Source organism: Prinia subflava, chromosome Z, assembly GCF_021018805.1.
Source record: "Prinia subflava isolate CZ2003 ecotype Zambia chromosome Z, Cam_Psub_1.2, whole genome shotgun sequence".
Lineage (NCBI taxonomy): Eukaryota > Metazoa > Chordata > Aves > Passeriformes > Cisticolidae > Prinia > Prinia subflava.
In genome coordinates, this window is record NC_086283.1 from 81,742,406 (window position 1) to 81,766,134 (window position 23,729).

A 23,729-nucleotide genomic window follows, 5' to 3' on the forward strand; every position below is an offset into this window, starting at 1 on the left:
ATGATCCCGGTGTCCCCGGGCTGGGTCCGGGGCGGGCAGCGTTGCAGCAGCACCCTGGACAGCGACACCGCTCCCCTGGTGGGCTCGGGGGTCCGGGCTGGGGGTCTCCCCTTGCCCTGGGAATCCACTGGGGATGTCTGCAGGAGTCGGGGTTGTGGCTGTCCCTCCCCGAGGGACTGGGGCTGTTCCCGGAGGAATGGGGGCTGTCCTCGAGGTGTTGGGACTGTACCTGAGGAACCGTGGCTGTCCCCAGGAGTCTGAGTCTGGCCTCAGGGGGGGACACTCAGACAGGAATTTCTGTCCCCTCAGGTGCCAGAGACCTGCCTTCACGGCTGCCTCTGGTTGGATTGTCTGTCCCCACGGGAGCCCCCTGTGCCTCTTCAAATGTACAGGTGGCTGCACACGTGTGGAAGTCCATGTGTGAGCATGAGTGTGATGGTCCGAGTGTGCATGCCACTGAGTTTGTACAAGGGAGCACAAGTGACCACCCACATATGTGTGTGCCTCCCAGCTCCACTAAGGTCACCTGCGTCCCCTGTGGGCACTGCTCGGGTACCAGGCTGGTGCAGCACTGCTGGCATCTCACCAGGTGCAACCTCACAGCACCACGGACATGATCTCAGCAGCTCCAGCATCACGCTTTCTTTCCTGGCACAGGGCAGCCTAATGTGATCCCCACCCATGGGTGAGCTGCCACTGGGGGCTCATGGTGGCAAGCCTCACAGCCTGGCTGGCACAGCTGGAGTTGGTGCCCTGTCTGACCCAGCCCATGTCTGAGAGCTCTGGTGGGCATAGGGCACCTGTTTATAACTCAGGGCTCCCAGAAACTGATCTGGAGGCAAGCATGAGGGGGGCTGGCACCCATGAAACCTCAGGCACCCATGAAGCCTCAGCACGCAGGCACTATAGGTGTTATCCCAGGGTATCAAAGGCTCTCAGGGTGTCCTGCATCTCCAAACGGGGCCCTGGAGCTCAGTGGGGGGCACCATGCCCTGCACAGGACCCTCAGCACGGGTTTGTTGAGGAGTTAGTTTCCTTTAATAGATACACGGAGTCACGCGGCTGTGGTGGGAGTGCGGGAACGGGCTGGTGCCGCCGAGCCCCCGCGCTGAGGTAGAGCTGAGCGCCGCTCCACGCTCACCTGCTTTGGCACCCTGGGGCACATGTGGGTGGAGGAGGTGTCCGCCCAGCCCCATCGAGGTAGTTTGGAGTGCCCTCTGTCTCCTGTCACCCCTCTGGGGACCATGGCACCCAGGCAGTCTTTGGTGGTGGCGGGGCTCTGCTGGGCAACCCTGCCCTCCCCCACCAAGCCCCACCCCGACATTAACCCCCAACGCCAGCCCCAATAAGCTCCACCCCCACCATTCCCACCAATATCCCCATTATTTGCCCCCCCCCAAGGTGATCCCCCTGAGCTGAGGACCTGGGGGGATGAGATGCCACCACCCTGCGGGTGTCTCAGGGCAGGGGCAGCAAGCCCAGGCAGCACAGGAGGGCTGGGTAGGGGCGTCTGCAGTGGGTAGGGGGTGCAGTATATATATAGGGGCTGCAGTGTACAGGGGCTACAACTAATAGGGGCTGCAGAGTATCGTGCCTGCAGTGTTTGCACGGAGGGTGTGTATGGAGAGGCAATGTGGGCACCAAGGGTGAGTGCAGGGGATGCAGTGTTTACACTGAGGTGTGTACAGGGGCAGCAGTGCGTGCATTGAGGTGGATTAGGGGCTGCAGGATGTAGGGGATGCAGCATGCAGGTCCCAGGGGTCCCCCAGGCATCAGGACAGCAGGAGATGTATAGGGGGCTTACCTGGGGGTGGTGCCTTGGGAAGGAATGTGTGTATGTGTGTGTGTATCAGAGGGCACACGTGGGGATAAGGGACAAAAGGGCCTGCATGGGTGTTCACAGCCTTGCATGGACACAGCTCAGTATTGCAGCAAGAGGCACCTTTGGGTCCCCCATCCCACCCTGGTGGCCCAGCTGGGTCCCTCAGCTCAGCCCCCAGACTCTGGGCAGGCCCAGCTGCTCTCACGGTGGGGCTACATCTGCCTTACAGAGAGGTGCTAGTGGGAGTGTGGCTTTGAGAGGAGGCTGGGAGTAGGGGGTTTGGGGCAGGCATGGGGTTTGGACGAGTCTGGGTGCTCCCTCCACCAGGTGCCAGGGTAGCTGAGGGCCGGTGGGCAAATAGGACACCTGGGGGACAAGAACAAGAGGTTAGGAAAAGCCCAGGGTTGGAGGATCTGTTCACTTGGCCCCCAGCACCCAGGCTGGGGAATGTCAGACCAAGACTCATGGGAGCTTCAGGCCCCTCTCATATCTTGTGGTGTCTCCCCCAGCCCAGTCATCCTTGCCTGTGGGGAGCCCCAGCACCCATTTGGCTGGCTGCCCCACATGATGCTTAGCCCTGACCTTTCCAGCTCGTTAAATATTAAGCTCTGAAGGCAAAGCCGTTGATTTTAATTGTGAGGTGTCTCAGCAGGACATGCAAGGATCTGGCGGGCATGGGATGGGCTGCTTAGCCAGGCTGGTGCATACTGGCATCCCAAAGGATCCTCTGCTTCCGCAAAGCACAACCTCCTTCCCTGCACTGTGCTCTGAAATCAGCCAAGCCCTTCACCCAGCCAGAGACTCTCTGGGCACACAAGCATTGGGGTGACCCCAAATCCAAGCCCTGCCTTTGGGACCCTGGGGTGCAGAATGACCCTGGGGTGCAGGGTGACTTCTCAGCCAGAGTCCATCCATCTACTCACCCCCCACGTTAGCCCTTCATTGCTAGCACCTGCTTTGGGCCAATTTCCATCCTTGTCAACCCCCTCCTTCTCCTGCCCTCTCTCCCCAAGCCCTGCCACTTCATTACGATGGATTTTATAGTAAAGACATCAGATTGAAGGAAGGACTTGCTGGCCAGGCAGTGGCTATAAGTTATTGGATTTCCCGGCCGCAATTACACGGGCCAAGCGGCCCTTCTATTTACCTGTGTAGACAACTCCATTTATTTCTATTGACATGTTGATACTGCTAATGCTGTTGGTGGACAGGTTCAATGCAGTCTCCTGTCTGTCATCTGGGGAAAGGAAATACCAATATGAGTGTTAAGCGAAACAGAAACAAGAACCTGTCCGACACAGATAAGCTGGGACCCAGTCCCTCTGGGAATCCATACTCCTCTCCAGTCGTTGCTGTTGCTCCCACTTCGGGTGCCAGGGAAAGGGATGACCAAGGCTGAGGTGTTGCATCTCGTTACCTCGGTTGGAGATCTTGACATTCATGGGGAACTGGGAGGCCATGGCCAGGAGGTTGTGCTGAAGCGCGTGCTGCACCAGCCGCTGCTGCTCCTCCGCTGTCAGGGCCACCTTCTTCTCCGGGGGCTCCCCTGTCTCCAGCTTCTCCCGCAGCTGCTCCAGCACCACTGCCTGTGAGGCAGCTGCTGCTTGGGCTGCTGTGAGATGGTGGCTGGCCAGTCCCACCGGGATAGCGATGCGCCCTGGCACTGACGCTGCCAGAATTCCGTCCTCTGCAATGACCAAGAGAGCTCAGCGGGTCCCTTGCTGCCACCCCACCTCACTGTACCCAGTGGTGCCAACTCTACCCCACCAGCACCGGGACAGGGCAGGCCACCAATCCCAACATCTGAGCTTGGTCCTTCTACAAAGCTAGGGAAAATACACTTGTTTCATTCCCTGAAAGGGACTAAAAGAACAACATTGTTCTTATTTTCCCCAAATAAAAAGGGCAAGAGTAGACATCCCTGCTGCTGGAGCAGTGTCCATCTCTGGGAAGAGATGGTCGTTGCTGGTCAGATGGGATCCTCACCCACCTTTCTTAATGCTGTGCACTTGGCTGAGCTGGCCACAGCTGTGTGTGGAGATGCTAAGAGCTGGCAGAGGCATTTTGGGGGTGCCCAACAGGGTTGGGGTGCTGGCTGGCGAGTAGTTAAAGAGTGCTGTGCCAAAAGTCTGCCTCCGCCCCTCTCGACGGTTGCTGTCGATGGCAGCTTGGAGCTCTCCAGGAGAGCTGAGTGCCCGCTTCTCACATTCGTAGGGATACAGGTATTTCATGTATCTGCATGGGGAGAAAGCCATGGGGAGACCCACAGTCATGCAGCTCCCAGCCAGCCCCTTGATGAGCAAAGAGCCCCTGGGAGGGAGCAGAGCCCCACTACTTTTGTGGTACTCCATGTCAGACCCCATCCAGGGCTCTGGGACATCTGAGCCAGCGGGTGCCCCAGGGCAGGTGCCAGGCACTCACTGTGTGCGGAGGGTGAAGGCAGCACTGGTGATGGAGGTAGGTAGGTTGAGGCCCTTGGTGATCTCCCGCCAGATCTTCTTGTTGATGACTTCAACCAGGCCACCCTTGTCTGTCACCAGCTGGTACAGCGTGTACAGGTCCAGCACTTGCTTGGCCATGATGGGGATGCGGTTCACTGGTGTCCCTTCCGGAGGCACACAGGAGACAGAAGAGGGTGTGGAGGGATGCCCACAGGGGCCCTTTGTACCTGGGATCACAGCACCCACCCTCCCTCCACTGCCACTGCAGGTACCCACAATGGGAGGCACATCTATCTGTGCCCAGGTGAGCACCCACGGGCACCTGGGGTGCAGGGCTCCAGGGTGCTTGGGAGAGTGGCACTGTGTCAAAAAGCAGAGGAGACCCCAGCATACTGGCAGAGGGTCACCTCTGATGGAGCTGTCAGTAGAGCTGGGTATGCTCTCACCTGGGATGTGGAGCTGCCATAGTGGGATGGGCTAAGTACCTCCTCCAGACAGCCTTAGATAAGGTTGTTTCTCTACAATTCTCAGAACTATCTGTACAACACCAATCTACGAAATCTCTCAGAAAATCCTGGAGTGATTTACTCTGTAATGCTCTTTCATAGCCTCATAAAGAGAGACTCCATCTACACTTTAAAAAGGGACCCATCCTATAACCTTTCTGAAGAGGGATGAACCCCACAACCCTTTTGGGAGGACTCACCCTATCATCGCTCTATGAAGAGGTTTTCTCTTCCAGCTCCAGAATCTTCCAAAGAGTTCCTGAAAAATCTCTTAACCCTACAGATGGCCCCAGAAGTTTCCTCTGCTTAAAGGACTTTAGTGCCCTGCTTCAAGAAACCTGACTCCAAGTCCTCTTCAACTGCTCTCAGTAGAGATCCTGACTCCTGATGCCCCAGCATCACCCTCCCCTATGAGGCTAGGGGCAAGGGGACATTGGTTCACTAGGGTTCTGAGCCCAGTATAGATCAGCATGGTCTCCACAGCCACCAAGTCCGGCTAAAAAGCCCTCCCCACTTTCTCAGCACCCCTAAATAACCCCACACCCTTGCTGTGCTCCATGCCTGCTTGGGATGATGGTCTGGGCATTTACTGGAAGCTAGATAGAGGAGGCACAAGCATCACATCCCATCCCATTCCACCCTGTCCCGTCCTGTGCCATTCCACCCCATATTTATTCCTCCTGTGAGGTGGCGGGGCACAGGCAGTATTGGAAAGCCATCCATTTGGCTGAGGGAGGCTGTCACAACTGCGCTTTGCCCCTCAAACGAAGCCGTCTTTCACCGTCATCCTCCAGCATCCCTAATTTATGGCCCTGATATTGGCTTGGCTTCTTCACATAAGCCTGAAAAATGAGCTCTTTTTATTCTTTTACTGAGTTAATTTAACTTTTTTTTTGTGTGTGTGTCTGTGTTGTTCACCAGGTTGGGAAGGGGGTGAGGAGTTTATCCTCCTGGGAGAAAGGCAAGAGATATTGACTTGACATCTGCTGTCGGTAGCTCACCAGCCCTGCTCAGGGCTGCTGGCACAAGATCCATCACCTCGGGGGCCCCAATCTGAGGGCTCTTCCTCATCCCCAATGCCAATGAGTTTGCGGGATCTCAGCCCACAGTCAATGGCCCATGGATTCTCCTCTCCTCTCCTCTCCTCTCCTCTCCTCTCCTCTCCTCTCCTCTCCTCTCCTCTCCTCTCCTCTCCTCTCCTCTCCTCTCCTCTCCTCTCCTCTCCTCTCCTCTCCTCTCCTCTCCTCTCCTCTCCTCTCCTCTCCTCTCCTCTCCTCTCCTCTCCTCTCCTCTCCTCTCCTCTCCTCTCCTCTCCTCTCCTCTCCTCTCCTCTCCTCTCCTCTCCTCTCCTCGAATCTCCTCCCTTGGTGGCTAACAAAAGTGCCTCACCATTAATCTCGGGGCTGTGTGGGGTGCGTGGCTGACGCCTGTCCCACTGACAAAGGCACCTGTCTGCATGCCCACAGAGTTATGGCCCCAGCCCTAGTCAGGGTGAAGGGCACAAAAGCCCAGGGAAGTGATGCAGCCATTGTGGTGCTGCAATTAGTGCCTTGATTGATTAATAGCCCCATGTTATCTGCAGGGCTCTCAGCCTGGTGGTGAAATAGGGAGGGGAGCACTGCATGTAAGCAAATGCAGAAATAGCCCCCTTCTGTCCCTGATTACTACCTTTGTGGCCTGGCCATGAGCTGCCCCCCACCTGTATCCCGTATCTGATGGTGATGGCAGTTTCACCTCCATGAGCCATCAGGGCCAGCTGTACCCTTGTGCCATGGGATTGCCTCAGAGAGTCTGCCCCCTAACCCATTTTTCAGACCTACAAATTTTCCACTCTGCTGACAAACGTCAGTGCTGATACTGTCCTGACAGACAGTAGGGGAGACACAGTCCCTTTCAGCAGCGTTCACCCTGTGGACATCAATCCCTGCCGGAGACCTTGGAGACACAGACTGTGTGTCACAGTCCCCTGCCAATGCATCTCTGGGTGCCCCAGCTGCACCTGCAGTGGGTTCTTGGGTGCTGTTCCTTACCCAGCTCTTGATGACCCCGGCAATACTGTCCTTGCCCCTCAGTCCTTCTGTCCCCTTTCTCTTTGGTATCCCAGTCCAAAATCCTTGTCTCCTCCAACAGTTTAATGCACACCTGCACCTGTGCACCCACACCCTGCCTGCCCTTCCAAGAGGGATGGGACCCACTTGGAGGAGAGGCAGGACAGAAGGGATGGAAGGAACAGGAGTGGGACATCCAGACAGAGGGATGTAGAGCAGCACTGTCAGAGAAGCATTAAGCTCCCTCCCTCCTCCCCACCCCAGCAGGCACTTACTTAATTAGCCCCAGCCCCAATAGCGAGGGAGTTAATTAGCTCTGGAGAGAGAGATAATGAAGCTGCAGAACAGGCCATGAATCTTGTAGCTCATGGATGCTGGGGGGCTGAGGCAGTGCTCAAGCTCCCACTCACTCCCCATGGCTCTGCACCAGGACCAGGGGGCACCCATGGGGCAGTCCCCAGCCCATCCATGGCCTACAGCTGGCCCCACCGTGAGCCCTGTGTCTGTACCAGCCACTCACCACACACCCATGAGTGCAACAAGTTTGTGGTGTCCCAGCCCAACCCAAAAGTCAATCTGCAGCCCCACCGCGGGGTGGGGACTCTCACCACCCTTCCAATGGGCAGGTTGTGTGGATGACTGCCCCTCTCTGCCCTCCCTCACCCCATGCACAGCCAGCTCCAAAGCTTCTACACCCCCCTCAGCCTTTCCCCGTTAATTAGCTCGGCATTAACCTCTGCCTGGGGTTTACTGGCTATCGAGCGGCTTGTTCATTAATCTACACACCAGCAAAAGGCTCTAATTAATACGGCCAGCCACACGCCCGCACTCGGCAACTTTTAATTGTCGCAGGCCCGGCCGGGGAGGGCGAAGGTTAAAGCATTTATCGAGTCCCCGGGAGCCGGCTCGGCCCCCCATGCCGATAACAAAGATTTCCGATGAGGATGGGTCGGCTGGCGAGCCCTTAACCCCTGGGTGCCCGGTGCTGCCGGGATTGCTGGCCCCACTCCCGCAAATCACAGGCATCGCTGAGACATGCTGATGGTGGGCATCCGCACCAGGCAATACCAACAGGAAGCCCTAATGGGCACGGGAAAGGCACTCCCATCAGGCACCCCTAAAACGTCCTGAGAACTGCTAATGCGCATCATTAACAGGTGTTGCTAATGCTTGTCGCCAAGGGGTATGTCGATGGACATCTTCACCAGGTGTTTTCAATCGGCAACCCTGCTGGGCATCACTAATAGGCACGGGATATCGGCATCACAGCTGCCCCAGCCTGGAGTTAAGGGGGAGGCCCAGGGGGAGCACTGCAAGACCTGCCTGAGGGTTTTGCAGAGACATGGAGCAGCTCAGAGCCTGAGAACAACACACCGTGAGCCCCCTGCCAGCAGGTGCGGCAGGGGTGGCAGTCGCATCCACCCAGCCACCCACCTTTACCTCTCTTCTGCATGAAGCCAAAGAGGTCATCCAGGAACTCCTTGCGTTTTGGGTCCTCATCCAGTTCATAGAGCTGGAAGCAGGAGAGAAAGAGGGGTCAGCGCTTCTAGCACATGCAAGTGAGAATGGAGAGGGGAGCAGTGCCTGTGCCAGAAACAGGCATCACTCCTGGCCCCACCTGCCTGCTCTGCCACCAACAAGAGGCTTTGTGCACCACTAACAAATCCCACAACACACCCTCTGCCTGAGTGTGGGCTCCCCCCGTGCCTGGGGTCTGGCATGGGCTCCCCACAGACCACTGCCTATTTTGAATCTTTGCTGCAAAGACGCTGGGTCTGTGCCTCAGTTTGTCCTGCCCCTTGCCCTCTTAAATACAAGAATCACAGCCCAAAGGCATCAGCAAACCCCAAGCCCCAGACAGGATCCTGGGATTGTGATGCTCAGCACTGCTCTGGCACTGCTGAGGGCAAGTGTTCTCCAAGTCCCAGCATGGGATCAGCATCCTCATCAGCCCTCCTCCCTCACAGGGACACAGGCCCACCCGAAGAGTGGGGGCTGATCCCATCCTGGAGAACGAAACATTGGTTCGACCATGGCACTGGGTACCACTGAGGGAGCTGCAAGCACTGGGCTGCCGTGTGCACAGGATGGCACAGACACAAACATGTGGCTGTAGGGATATGTATGTGTGCTGGATGATCTGGACACATAGACACAACCTGAGCAGACAGACAGCACTGGGGAGGCGAGTGCAGCCCTACACCGGGACACGAAGTGCTGGCTCCGTGCAAAAGTCCGGGCTCTCCTGATTCCAGCACAGCGCCTGAGTGACCATGACAAATTGGAGCCTGCCAGATCGATGGCCCAGCAGTAAAAGTCAGAGCACATGAAGGAAAAATTAGCACCAATCGAAGACGCTATAGACACCAATTCCTCCCAGCAAGCCCGGCAAGAATTTAAAGCCATTGAAAAGAAACAAAACTCAGCAGTCCAGAATGGATTTCCAAAACATATACAAAGAAATGCAAGCTGGAAAACAAAGTCAGGCACAAAATAGAGTCGTTTAAAAAACAATTGTGCTGGGAAAGGCCGTTAAAAACCAATAGAAAGGGAGCACACCCCCACTTCACACAGAACATTATTCACCAGACAGATAAAGGGAGCTGTGCTTAAGGGTCGTCAGGCTGCAGGGACACGGGGATGTAGGGATGGGAGCGGATGCAATGGGGACACATGAATACAGGGACATGGGAATGTAGGGATGTGGGTTGAAGGGACTTCGGGGACATGGAGATGTGGGGATGCAGGGATGGGGGAATATGGGGACCTACAGGGATGTGAGGATGCTTCCACAGACCCTATGGTTCCCACCACTAAACAGACATACCTAACACAGTCCCTTGTCTCACTCAGGTGCCAGGCATCTGTCCCTTGTCAGGGACAGATCAGTGCTAACTGCCTGTCCCTAACTTTGTCTAGGGGTACAACTGCCAGACTTACACCATACCCACAGGTTCTGACTGCCTGGCTCCATGGAGCTCCTTCTTTGCTGCATCTCTGCTCTCTGGATGCCACTTACCTATCCCCTCCATACAGCAGGGTGCTCTTGGAGTGCCCTGACCCCTGGGTGCCAGTATTGTGTCCCTCTCCACCACAACGTTCTCTGCCTCGCTCTGTGCCCCCTCCCCATCTCCTGCTCTTTTCCAGGAGGTCCTCGAGCCATTGATTACAGTAACTAGGTCAGGCTCCGAGCAGAGCTCCAGGAGGCTGCTTTGATTTCTGCCCCAGGAAGGCTGTGTCAGCCAGGCTTTGCCTGCATTTCCCTGCCAGTCCCTCTGGAAGGCCTCCACACCAAGCACTTTGACACCCCCTGGCATCGGGCTGGTCAAGGCATGGGCAAACCCCCAAAACTGGCAACTACCACTCCTCCCACCGTAAGGTGAAACCATGGCCTCCCCAAGGGTTACCCAGTGGATGGGCTTCAGCACCCACACACCTCTGCCCTGGGTGCCACTCGTGTTTCTACTCCCTTCAATGCAGGCAGGGTCCCACCCGGAGCAGGCTGCTACTGACTCCAGCCCTCAAAACAGGTGTGACCTCCAAGGGCCAGGTTCTATTTTTCCACTGTTTATTAACCTCTAACCTTTTATCTGTGGGGCACTGAGATGCAAAAACACATTACATCAATTGGGGAGCAAAGGTCAGCTTTTAAATGGAGATGAGAGTGGAGCTGAGCAACTGGGGACAAGCCGGCACAGCCCTTGGGTACGCCTGGGATGCACCGGGTGTTCCATGAGATTTGGGGATGCTCAGACTGGAGAAGAGGTCTCCTAGGTCACACACAGTTGCTGTGCAGGGACACATGCATCACCTGGGTGTACATAACCCCACACAGGCTGCCAAAATCCCACATGGGGGTGCACAAGCCCACGTGAGCATATACAATCCTACACAGGCATGCACAACCTGGGCTTGCACAACCCCACAAACATGCATAAGCTTGTGTGGGTCCACTCAACCCCACATGAGTGTGCACCCCCATGTGGGACTGTGGGCAATGCCCCCTGTGCAATGCCCTTGTGGGCATTGCACAGCTCCACACAAGCATAGGCACAACCCTGTGCAGGGACACAGATCCCCCTCAGTGCCACATAAAAACTGGAATGGGCATGTACAATCCTGCACAACCTTGCACTGGTGTGCACAGCCCCACAGGGGCACGTAGAACATGACAGCGGTGTGCACAAGCCTGTGATGCCTATGCACACACAACTCACACAGGCACAGATCACTACACAGGCACACACGGCCACACCTGGAAGTGCACAGCCTCCCATGGGTATGTGCAGCAGTCTGGTGTGTGCCCAGACTTCCATGGGCACACACCAGACTGCAGGACCATCCACAACCCCATACATACATCACGGGCATGCACTCCAAATGTGCATGCCCCACCCCAGATGCAACATGCACACTGCTGTCTGGATGTGCACCCACAACCCAAGACTGGAACACACAACACCACATAGGCATTCACAACCACATGCATACATGCATAATTCTAGACAGGCTCTCAGAACCCCGGAGGGGTATGTACAACCCCAGAACGGAACACACTACTCTAGACAAGTATGCACAACCCTAGACAGGCACACATAAACCTAGTTGGGAATGAACAGCTCCAAACGGGCAAACAGAGCTCCATACATGTGTGTACAACCCCATATATTTGCACACAAAGCCTGTATGTACACCCACAACCCCAGATTGGCATACAGAGCCCCGAACAGGAACACAGAACTCCAGAAGGGCATGTACAGTTCCACACATGCATGCACAAACCCAAACAGGCACTCCACATGGACGGGTACCCCAGACCCCGCAGGGCACAAGTTGCCCCAGAGCATTCCCCTGCCGTGTGCCTTGGAGCAGTGGTCTGAGCCTTGCCCAGGGGCAGTTGTGCAGCACAACCAGTGGCTCCTGCTTGCGGTGACCTATGAGCAAGGACCCTTTTAATCGTGTTAGTATTGATATAATTAGTAACTCATTTAACGCCATCGATGTAACTATATTCCTCTATAAACGGAAGTATTAAACTGTCAAGCCCCAGGATCGATATCCCACCGATGCGCAGCGCAGCTCTGGTCTGCCGACCCCGGGGACCCGTCTGTGCTTCGCCACCCTGCTGGCCTTGGAACCCCAGCAGCACCCCACCTCCACCTGGCACTGCTGGCCTGGGTGCTTGTGCAGGACCAGTTCAGAGCGTCCTCATCCCATACCCCACGCTGGGTGCAGCTCTGGGACCTGCTCCCTCCTGTCATCCCATTGCCATGGTGACATCTATATTCCTTAAGGGATAGGGATAACGGGGCTTGTCAGGCAGGTTAAAGGTCAGTGGGTCGAACACGGTTTATTAACAGGACCTGAATAGACCTTGTGATTCCTCCTCCTCCTCCCCACGATTAAGTAACATTGTTAGCACCACTCATTCACCCAGGAGGTGACTTTCCTGGAGCCAGGAGGGCTTCTAGAGATGAAGCTTGGGTCCCTGAGACCTATTAGCCTAGCTGTCATCCTAGGCAGAGGAAGGATGTGATGAGGTGCTAAGCCAAACCTGCAGGCACCTCAGCTTGCCCCATCCTGGTGAATCCCCACACAGTCCCTCCTGGACCCTGCTGCCAAGGGAAGTGATCTCAGCGGGACCCCCACAGTCCCCGCTCAGCTGCCACCTCCTGCTGGCAGCGAAGGCTCAGATCAGCAGCCAGGATTCAATCCACTTAATATGAGTTGTATCGATCCTGAACCCTGCTCAGCTCCCCCCCACCATGCAAACCCCCCAACCCTGAGCTGCTTAATATCCACCACATTGATTAGCCACACTGCTAATTTTTCCATCTGGCCGCTGTTCACGCAGTGCGCCCAGGTAATGCTCACCTCCCTGCACCCCCCAGCCACGCACCACGGGTGGCTGACTGCTGATGCACTGTTTTGGAGTTACTGCACCTCTCTGGAGCTCGACTGTTGCCTTTGAGATCCTTCCCGAGGAAGATGGTTGGTGCACAACCAGGCACCCAGACACTGGTGTGTCCTCCCTTGTGTCCTGCTGGCACGCCTCCGTTTACCTTGCAGGAAACCACAGAATCTGGCCATTGCCAGTTGAGGCACAGCCCTGAGCACGCTGCGGTTCAGAGATCCCAATAGTATCCACAGTTAGAGTCTTCCCTGCCGTGGAGCACACACAATGAACTAAGGGTTTGCAGGTCCCTCCCCCATCCCCATTGCCAGAGCTGGGGGGCAGTTCACTCCCCGCCAGGCACAAACCACCCCCTGACCTTGCAAGCCACCACTTGCCTCTTCCACTGGCTGTTAATAAGTTAATGGTTACGGGACGGCTTTGCCGGGACAGCCAGTTGCATTCGAAGGCAATGCTGGCTCTTGGGGGAACACAGCTCCCCAGCCCCCCCAGCCCCAAGGGGTGCTGCATGCTCACTCATCCCAACACCACCAACCTCAGCAGTCACCCCACTAGCATGGCTGGACATCCTTGGGGACCTCTCCCAGCGCTGTGGTTCCCCCTCTAAGCTCTTCATCATGCTTAATATTTAACGGCGCTTTATAGAGCAGGCAGGTTTAATCAGCGCTGATAATGCGGCAGATCCGGCGGGTCATTAAAACCCCCCTTCCCGCCGCAGCCGCTCCCGGGAGGGCTGCCTGCTGCAAACATTAACCCGGCCCTATGCAAAGTTTGCTGGCAAGCGCTGGCCTTGGGATGGCAGCCCCCCACCCACAGCTTGGCCCTGGTGTGATGTGGGGGGCTCACAGGGTTCTGCCTTAACATGCTCTTCAGGAAGGGAAACTGAGGCAGGGGGTGCTGGCATGGGTCCCCCACAGGCTGAAGTCAGAGGAAACATGGTGCCCATGGCTGTGTGGTGCCATCATGGGCACCATTCATGGCCCCTTGTCCCATCCGAGGGCTGCGGCACAGGAAAGGCGGTCCTGGCTCCCAGCGAACGTGCATGCCCCATGGCCAGCCCCTTGTTACTCGTTCATGGCTGAGCAGGCAGGGAGTCAATGAGCGGATTTGTTCGGGTTAACCTCCCTGACCCACCAGCACTTGCTACGCCACTGCCTCCCCCTCCATCCTTGCTTTCCTCTCCATGTTGCCTCTCCCTCCATTCTCATCCCCCCTCGCCCCTGACCATCCATGGGTGACTGAAGTCATGGGACATCCTTCCCCTTCAATCCCTTCAATCCCTCACTAGGTGACTGGAGCCATGATCCATGACCAGCACCACCCCAGGTGTCCCCAAGGGACACAGACACGCACCCCCATGGTACCTGCATGGGTGAGCACACAGGGCGTGCTCTGGCACACATCGGGGTCTGTGCACGCACACACCTGCCGTGGGGCTGTGCGAGTACAGGGTGCACACGCAGGGGGCTGTGTGCATGCCTGTGATGGCATGGGATGTTCAACCCCCCTCCCCACCACACACCTCTGGCCCCATCCCCTTCCTGCAGCTTCTCTGAAGGGACAATGTAGAAGGATAGGTTGGTGGTCTCCCTAACCACACCCTGAGAAAGCGACCCCAACTCCTGCCTTGCCTTTTCAAAGAGCTGTGTGCCTGAGCAAAAGAAGCATCTGGGCCTGGTTCTCACTCATGCCCTCTCACAGATATGGAACATAAGCTCTCGATCCATGATGGAGAGCACAGCCTCACCAACAGAGGCATCTCCATAAGGGGTCCTGTGCCCCAGGGGCAGAATTCCACAGCCCCCACATAGTGTCTGCTCACCCTCTGCACTCTCATGCACACTGCAGCTTGCTCTAGAGATGCACACATGTGTCCATACCCTGCTTGGGCACCCTCACCCTGGACAAACAGCTCCCCAAGCACACTCATACAGCCCCTCAGTGTGCACCCCCCCTGCACAGAAGACCCTATCCACACTTATGCATCCCTACACACTCTTCACATACACACGCAATCCTTGTGCACATCCATGCACAAGGATCCATAAACCCATTCTAGCACTTCCATGGGTTTGTACACACTCTGCAAACTCCTGTGGATCCATACAGACACACAGGGTCTCCCAAAGATTGCTACACACAGGGGCATTCACATGGGTTCACATACACAAACATACCCCCATGCTTACAAGCACATTTATACAGATGCACACACTCAGGTTGGTCTGTGGGCACACATCCCCCCAGAACACCTCTGTTTGCCCTTCCAGGCACACCCCAGCAGCCCCTCAGTCCTGTCCTGTGCCCTCCATTGCTGCTGGGTTGCCAGAGCTGCTGAAACTCCACGGATTAGCACACTGACCTGTGCTGCTGACCCCACCTCCCCACCACAGGTGGTCCCAGATTAAGGGCACAGCTCTGCTCACAGGTTTGCTGGAGAAAAGCCTCCAGGCAGACATAGACAGGGGCAAACAACTGCGTTCATTCTCCCTGACTCTACAGTGTAACCAGAGACCTTCTAATTTAGCCCTGGGAGCCCTTGGTCCTGCACTTAGATTGAAGATGTGCGGACAGTAAGGAGGGAGCTATGGCATGAAGACCCCCAGCCTCTCCTCAGAGTCCCTCTCTTCAGTCACCTCCACTCTCTGAACATTCCTGTCTCTATTTCCTCCATCCCCAGGGACCTCACCATAGGAGAAAGCGATAGGGACAGAGGTAGGAAAGTCCACACCACAGACCCTTCCACCCCGTTTTGGTATGACCCTCACACGGAGGCACAAGGAGGTCTTTGTCTACAGGGGCACACACCTCCAGGCTCTGAGATGCAAGCGCACACATTCACAGTTGGCAAGTCCTCCCTAAATGCATGTTAAGGACAGGTGTGTGGGTGCAAGATGCAACTGCTGGCATCAGGGATAGGCAGGGCACGAGGAACAGCCACTCCAGGGTTAGGCTGAGGATAATGGCAAACAGCTGCTGGCAAAACCAGCCATCCCTAAATTAACCACTGAGGCTACCAGACACCCTGGAGTTCCTAAAGGGCTTGCTGGAGTTCACCCCCTGCAGCTGCTCCTGGGCAGGGAGGAAGGAGCTTTAGAGAATCCTGATCCCCCAGTCACAGATAAGTGTGAACACGCTGGAGGGGCCCTGGCAGGGAGGGCATCCTCCTGCCACCAAACACTCTGTTAACAGGGAGCTGCATGCAAAGCCCAGATGTTCGACTTTCTTCAGTCCCAGGGGATGGAGAAGCCCCGGGTTCTGGTGCTGTCCTTTTATCACTTAAAAGAAACCACTGCACCCATCCCTGTCTATATGCATGGTTTTCCTACCAGGAAAGCTGAACTCACGGGGCTTAGCTTGGCACCAGAAATGCCAGGCTCTTACCCACGCCCCCCAAGTCAAACATAATGCAGCACCACAGAATTAAAACCTAGAGGCATCCCAGCTCTTAGGGAAGTTGGGGTTCATGGCTAATGCATAATCAGACCCCATTTGGTGCCCCCCACCTCAGGGCTGGCTCTTCCTGACAGCCCTGGGTGTGGAGACCTCCGAGACCTTTGCCCAGGTCTCTACCCATGTGTCCTTATCAATGTACATAAACCGGCGCCGGGGGCTGATGCAAGAGGCAGGGTGAGGGGGTCTCTCAGCCTCATAACATTACTGCAGCTCCCAGTCAGAGCAAAGGTCTCACCAACCCCCCCTCCCCAAACCAGCGCCTCAGAAAGCATATAAAACTACAGCAGAGGTGTGGGGTATTTCCCCAAAAAGCTCCTCTGTGCAAAGCAGCATTTGCCCATTAACCTTGTGTGTTTTACCACAACCACCTTGTCCTCTGCTCCAATTTTTAGCACCACTGCGCTGTGTGGAAACCCTTCCCTGGCTGGTCCTGCTCCAACCTCCCACCCAATCCCCATCAAGGCATCCTCTCCACTGCGGAGAGATGGGGTAGTCTCTATTTGCCCACTTTCTGCCAAATAGCCAGGATTTGGTGGTCTCTGTTCACTTAGCATGTGAACATGTCCAGGAGGATGAGAGCAGGGCCAAGCCCTGAACCCCACCCCAGGTGATGGCATAATGGCTTGGGGAGATTTAAGCAGGGAGTCCTGGTGGGAAATACAGTTCTGGCCACTACAGGGTCTCTCTCCTCCTCCAGGACCCTCACAACCACACTGCCACTGCCCCAGCAGCTTTCCAGCAGACACATGCTGCCCCCTCACCTCCCCCACAGCATCACAGCCCAGCCCCTGGGAAACCTGCAAAAGCTGAAGCACAGCCACCCTCCCCACTTAGTCCCTGCAGAGAGCGGAGAACCTGTTCCCCAGGATGGGTGAGCCACAGCCCTGCAGCCTGGAGAAGACCCAGCAGGGACACGTCCCTCCCAGGCAGGAGTATGTCCCCTCCCTGGTCTCAGGGGAGGGACAGGAGTGACTGCCACCCTGCAAACCCCACAGCAAGCTGGCACCTCAGCCTGTTCCAAACTGCAGAAGGACATCCCATTGTTCCCTGGGCTGCCTGGGACATGCCACAAAGTAGGAAATGCAGGTGTGGGTCTCTGGATGAGGGGTCCATCATTTTTCCAATCAGAGTTGGAAAAACCCAAAGAGAGCAAACAAGGAAGGAGCCAGCTCTCACCCTGGGAAGCTGTTGCAGGATTTATCCTGCACCCCAACCTCTCCTGTCATCCCTCTCGAACTATTTGTGTCACTCCTGCCCTGCACAAGGAGCGCGGGCAGCCCCAGACAGGGGCAGGGCGGGAGGCTCAAGGACGAGAAATGCCGAGGATGCTTTCCTAGACTCCCCGGGAGGGAGGAGCTGCTTCCCACCTCCCGGCTGACCCCGGGAACCGGACAGTCAGCCTTTTTCTGTGCAGCGGGGTGTAATGTAACACTTCCCGGACGAGCTGTTTGGCCTGTGCAGCTCACCCACACCGCCCCTCCCCGGGCTGCTTTCAAGGCAGTGTCAGGCGCTGGCAGCATCCCCGGGCACGGCCGGGGGCATGTGCTGTCCGTGCCTTGTCTGCACCTGTACCTGCTGCCTTGTACGCAGGAATGAGCCCCGGCCCCCCAAATAACAACGTGTTGAGCAATGTGAAACAGAAAAGACAGCAGCATGTCCCCACAGCAGCCAGAAGTTGGGTCACTGCTGCTGTTGCCTTCCTCTCCTGCCATAACTGGATGAGACCGAAGTGCCCTCATCCTCCTGTCCCTGAGCAGTGCTGTCCTAAAAAGCCACACAACAGCCGTGTGGGGACATCTCTGTCTGTTCTATCCCCTCACCACATCTTCCCTGTCACCCACTGTGCCTCTCTCTCCTCCACAATGGAGCTGGGCGCACGGGAGCACAAACCTGCCCCGGTGCTGTGCACTGCATACCCACACCCTTGCACGGAGAGGCACCTGCGGTGTGCAAACCAGAGCTTGCACAACACAGCTCAAATGAGATCCACATGCATTAAATACCGGGAGACTTTTCTTCCATCATTTATATGAGCTCCTGAAGCCACTTCCCTCTGCCAGATCTCAGCTGCAAAAGGGTCTCCCCTACACCCACCAGGAATGAGGGGATAGGGTGTATGTGCTACTCCCTCCAGTACAAAGAAATCAGTGAGCTGCACTGACCAACCATAATATGCCCTGGCCGTTGCCGAGACCCAAGGGAACTCAGCTCCATGGATCACCAGCTCCTTGGGGTGACCACACACCAGAGCCCCTGCCCTTTTTCATCTCTGCAAAACCTCTGTACACAGGGGTCTGCCTGTTCTACCCATTATGGAAAGCACCACGGATGGAGCTGGACAGAGCAGGGTGGGCACAGGGAGATGCCTGGACCCCGGACACCCTACCATGACGCAGGGCCTGTGGACAGGCACAGGGGACACCAACGAGGGGGGGTCTCGAATCAGGGTTGAAATGGTGTTTGGTAGCAGGGAGATGGGGAGCGCAATGACAGAATGATGACAATGCTAGTAGGGTGGAACAAGGCTTAGGGACAGGGGCAGTGAGGAGCATTCAGGGGGTACCCGTCTAGGGGAGGATGAGGGAGTTTAATTTCGGGTGGCATTGCATTAATGTCTGGGGTTAATGGGGATATGAGGGATGTCTGCCTGGGGTCCATCTGGGCTGAGGCGTGGTGTTTAGGGTGGGACGCAGACAGGGTTTGGGAAAAGTGGGGGGCATTAGAGGTGTCCATTCAGTGAAAGTGGGACCCAAGTTTGGGGGCCATGGGGGAACATCGGGGATGCCTGCCCGGAGCAGCCATGCTTCCCTACCTGCTTGAACTGCTCCTCGTAGGTCCATTCGTGGTGCGGAGGCGGCGGTGGGTCGCGGGGCTCCCCTTCTTCCTCCTCTTCCTCTTCCTCCTCCTCGTCCTCCTCCTCCTCCCCCGCAGCGGCGGGCGGCGGGCGCGGGCCGGAGGCCGGGCGGCGGCGGGGAGCGGCGGGCGGCGGCCCGGGGCCGGGCTCCACCGGGGGCCGTCGGGGAGCGCCGTCGGGGCCGCGGGCCAGGCGGGCCGCCTGCTGCCGCTGCAGGCTCTCCATCACGGCCGCCAAGCGCAGCCCCCCCGCCGCCCCCGGTCCCCGCGGCGGGGCAGCCGGCTGCGGGCACAGGGCACGGCCTCAGCGCTGCCGCCGGAGCCGGAGGAGGAGGAGGGAGGGGAGGAAGCATCCTGCACCCCACTCGCTCTCCCGCCGCTCTCGGGGGCCTTGCCCAAAAGTTGCCCGCGGAACCGTCGCCGCGCCCGGCGCGTCTCCCGCCGCCGGAGGGGCTGCCTCCCCCGCCGGGACCACCCGGCGGCACCCGGCACCCTGCCCCGCGGCCCTCCGGCACCACATCCTCACTCCTCCGGGGAACGCCGTCCCCGCTCCTACCGGGAACGGGTCCGACCCGGGGAGCCTCCTTCCTCCATCCCGCTGGGGACCCAGCTCTTGCGAGGACTTCCACTGGGAATCGCGTTCTGCCGAGGACCCCTTCCTTCCCCGGTCCCAACGGGAGACATCCGCCCCGACGGGGAACCCTCTCTTACCGAGCCCCCCACCGCCCCGTCCTCCCGATCCCGCCGGAAGGTCTCACCGGGGGCCCTGTCCTCTCGGGACGCCCCCTCGCCTCTCACCGGGGACCCCGATCCCGCTCCCTGCCCGACGCGGGTGTCTCTACCCCGCTCCCGCCATGCACCCCCGCGTCGCCCGGGCCCCTCCGGCCGCTCCGTCCCTCACCAGGGCGGGTTTGGCCGCCAGGCTGGGGTTTTCCACCATGACGCCGGCTCCGAGCGCCGCCCGGGGCTCGCCCCGCCGTCCCGGGGGGCACGGCCGGCTGCTCCGCCCGGTCCCGGCCCCGGCCCGCCGCTCACATGGCGCCGCGCCCGCTGATATTTCTTTTATTCCGCAGCAGATGAGGGTGGGTGGGATTTTTCCCTCTTTTCTTTCTTTCTCTCTTTCTTCCTTTTTTTTTTTTTTTTTTTTTTTTTTTTTTTTTTTTTGCAACAAGTGGCAGTCAGACAGCAACACCCCTCCCCGCTCCCATTTGCTAGCGCACGTCTAGGGAGTCACCCGGGGAGGGCTGGGCTTACGGCAGCCCCGGGGGATGGCCCCGGACCGGCCCGCCGAGAGCCGGTGCAGGGCCGCTGTGGCGGGAGGGGCCGGCGGAGCGGCGGGCTGGGCGACCCCGGTCTGTGTGTGTGTGTGTGTGTGTCTGTGTGGGTGCTGGACGAGGAGAGTGCATGGGGGTGTGTGCAGGCTGTGCACACATAGGTGTGTGAGGGGAAAGGAGGGAGGGGTGTGGGGGGGTCTGTGCATACGCGTGTAAGAGGGTGCTGCACCCATTGCATACCTTTTAGAGTGTCTCTCCGTGTGTGAATAGGTGGCTGTGTGTGCTGGGGGAAGGTGAGTGTGTGTGTTCGTTGTCTGCGTTCGTACAAGTGTGCACAGTGGGATGGATGAGCCTCCCACACAGATGTGTGTGCGGGGCATCTGAGCAGCCCTGTGCCTGTGCACAATGGGAGGACTGAGTGCATTACACGTGACTGTGTGGGAACCCCCACACACCAACAGGAGTGTGCCCGGAGCCTGAGGTGTGTGTATGCCCTGGGGGTGGATGATGGAGGACTGCTCCATCACCTGGAGCAGTAACCATACACATGCACGTGCAAAGCCGTGTGCACTGTCAGAGGGGCTGAGTGCCTGCAGTGCGTGCACACACATGTGTTTGCTCTTGGGGACGATAATAAATGCCCTGTATATGTGCACGGGGAGTTTGGGTGTGTGTGTTTTGTGTGTTCACCTGTTGGTGTGTGCAATCTCTGTTGGGAGGGGTGGGAGGGGCAGGTGAGTGCACACGTGCTTTTTTGGGGGAAGTGGCTGTGTGTGCTCATGCTGTTAATCTGTGTGCAGGTGCAAAGGAGTGTTTGGGGCAAGCTCCAGCTGCTGAACCCTGATCTGCATCCTTAGGGGCTGAGGTATCACAGCAGCGTGACCCATGATCCTCAGCCTGGGACTTTGAGGGGATCTTTGTGGCATGTGCTGTGGGTGCCTGGCCACTGGCTGAAGGGGTCAGATTGTAACGTGGCGTGGATGCCCAAAGAGGCTTCCTGGCATGGGCAGAAAAAAGCCCTGTATCTCTGGCACTGGAGTGGCTCAATGCTCCTGGCTTGCCATGTGTCCCTGCTTGCAGTGTGGTAAACTAATGCACCAGGGCATCATCAACTGTGTCTCCAGATGTCAGACAAGGATGTAAGATGAGGTGAGAGCATAGCACCTCTCTGCCTTGGGTGCTGTCCACTGGCAGCGTCCCCAGACTTTCCTTACTCTCCCTCCACCTGCCTGTCTGCCAGATTTTCTTGACCCCTTTCTCTATGGAGCAAACTTTGCCAGGAGGCAAAGGAGGCACCTGCCCCTCCTTGGGCTTTGTTTGGCCAGGGCAGCTCCAGGGTTTGCATGGATACCTGGGGAGTAGCATTGCCCCACCACACTGGGACACGAGGGACAGTGGCTTTGATCCCATCCCACAGCCAGAGCAGTTTGTCAGTAGGAGAATTCCTACTGCTGCACTGGGTTTTGGTGGCATGGGATGACAGGAGGTTGGGTGGCAAGGGCTGGCAGCTGTGTCCCCTCCACAGCCATCTGTGTGATGCAGGGGCCAGGGGCAGCCAGCATGAGCCAAGTCCTCCCTTTTCCTCCAAGCATCTTAAGGAAAAACAGCTGCTGGTCATGCTGGTGGTAGGAGTTGACTTTGCTCTCGGGTTCCATGGCCCAGCTCTGCCTCTTTCACCAGTTCCCTCTATGGAGAGAGCTGCTGCTTCTGTGTTCTCCAGTTTCCCTATGAACATCTTGAGAGAAACTACGCTGTGTCCTGCCATGGCTCTGGTGACTCTTGGGGCTCCTTAAGTCCCTGGCAGCATTCAACACAGTGCACCATGCTCATCAGGGAGATTCTCCTGGAAAAATCAGACCGTTCCCTGGGAGCGCAGGGCAGCTCCCGACCCTGCAGGGCCCCCAGGCACTGTTTATCTTTGCACAGGAGATAAATTAGCTGTCGGCCATCGTATTTCAGGGCTGGACAGCTGTAGCTTGCACTGGCCCATCCCATCCCGCTGCGGCAGAGGCAGGGACCTCCTGGTGCTTGCCAGCCTGTCTGAGTGCTAGTCAGTGTGGCACTCTTGTTGAATTGCCACTGAGGAGACCTGGCTCCGTCTCAGAGGGATCCACAGGGGCAGATGACCCTCATGACTTATTGCACAGGACCCCATGCCACATAGCTCCAGCTTCCCCTCCCAGTGCTGCTGCCTTGCACCCCGGTGTGCTGCACCCTCTGCTCTGGGCTGTGCCTTATCCCCTGCACACTGAAAGCTGGGCTGGGTGAGGTGAGACAGGAGTGGTGACTTCTCCATGGTCCAACAGGAGCTTAGGTGTCTGGGGAAGCTCCCCTTCTGCAAGGCAGAGAGGTTGGGGTGCCTGAGTCAGTTTAGCACCCAGGCCAGCAAGGTTCTCTGGAGGGTGCAGCGTGTCCCATTATCTTGGGCGTAGCCACCAAGGGACCTGTGCTACTCAGTTGCTCTCTAGAACCTCCACAGTGCTAACAGCAGCTCTGGGGTTTTGCATGTGTCATGAGGTATGTCTGTTCTCAGGCTTTCCTTGGAGCAAGCAAGCAGGACCGTCCCCTTTGCCCCCCTGCTCAGCATTTTGCACTGACGGGGTCTGGTGATGCTCCCAGCTGGAGAGAAATTCCCCAAATGGCAATTGACAGCTGTGGCTGAGGTGGCACAGATAGATAGTGCAGGTATAGATGGGCACAGCAGACAGCAGAGCAGAGTGAGAGATACTTGGAGCAGAAAGATACCGCAGGAGAAATCAAGAGATAGATCCTGTGGGCTAATCAATACCCACTGCATGTGGAGGGACAGCAAGATAAAGCAAGTTGCAGGGGGAAGGTGTTAGGAGGGCAGCGATCTGTGTTTGTCCTGGTGACAGCTCTGGGGAGATGCCACTCTTGGTTGCTACAGCTGGGACTAGGGTCTAGCAGACCCAGGGTGCAGGTGCCCGTAGCTGACTCTTTGCCCATCTCTAGCCACTCCATAAGGGTTTGGTGCCCTTTGAGGTGCCCTGGGGTCTCATCTGGCCTCTGGACACCAAACGGTGCATATTTCCTGTATGTCCTGGTCACATCTTCTGTCTCTTAAAGGAGTACCCATTGCCTGTGGACATTTTGAAGGATGCCATGTACTTGGCTGGCCAAGGGGGAAAGGGGCAAGCCCTGGCCCTGGCACAAGGGCTGTGCTGCAGCTGGGTGATTGCAGTGAGCTTCCAACCTGTGCATCAGTTTCTCCATGAGAAACAAATGATGGCAAAGCTGCAGGCAGCTGTGTCAGGTCAGCATGGACTTGGGCATCAATGAGGAGGCATGGGAAGAAGAGGCAGAGGCACCAGTGGCCTGCAGAACTTGGTGTGTCCAGAACTCATCTCTTTTCTGCTGGTCATTGGAGACACTTATCTTATTAAGAGGTTGCAAC

At 57.3% G+C, this 23,729-nt stretch overlaps 1 protein-coding gene across 1 annotated transcript; it reads right to left on the reverse strand.

Moving 5' to 3' along the window:
• Nucleotides 1–1,414: 1,414 nt before the first annotated feature.
• ARID3C (AT-rich interaction domain 3C) lies at nucleotides 1,415–20,167 on the reverse strand. The gene is made up of 8 exons (XM_063422688.1): nucleotides 19,942–20,167; nucleotides 19,000–19,323; nucleotides 8,258–8,330; nucleotides 4,244–4,427; nucleotides 3,813–4,057; nucleotides 3,240–3,509; nucleotides 2,970–3,059; nucleotides 1,415–2,188 (listed from the first exon to the last, which is right to left on the reverse strand). The coding sequence occupies exons 1-8, from the start codon at nucleotides 19,978–19,980 to the stop codon at nucleotides 2,046–2,048; spliced, it is 1,368 nt and encodes a 455-aa protein (XP_063278758.1). The 5' UTR covers nucleotides 19,981–20,167; the 3' UTR covers nucleotides 1,415–2,045.
• Nucleotides 20,168–23,729: the final 3,562 nt, after the last annotated feature.

Bases quoted from the DNA above. Each gene is read 5' to 3' on its own strand.
- ARID3C (XM_063422688.1), bottom strand. From the start codon at position 19,980: ATGGTGGAAAACCCCAGCCTGGCGGCCAAACCCGCCCTG. The intron at 8,331-18,999 runs GTAGGGAAGCAT...TCCTGCTTCCAG, and splicing joins ACGAGGAGCAGTTCAAGCAG to CTCTATGAACTGGATGAGGA. The intron at 4,058-4,243 runs GTGAGTGCCTGG...CTCCCCATGCAG, and splicing joins GCCTTCACCCTCCGCACACA to ATACATGAAATACCTGTATC.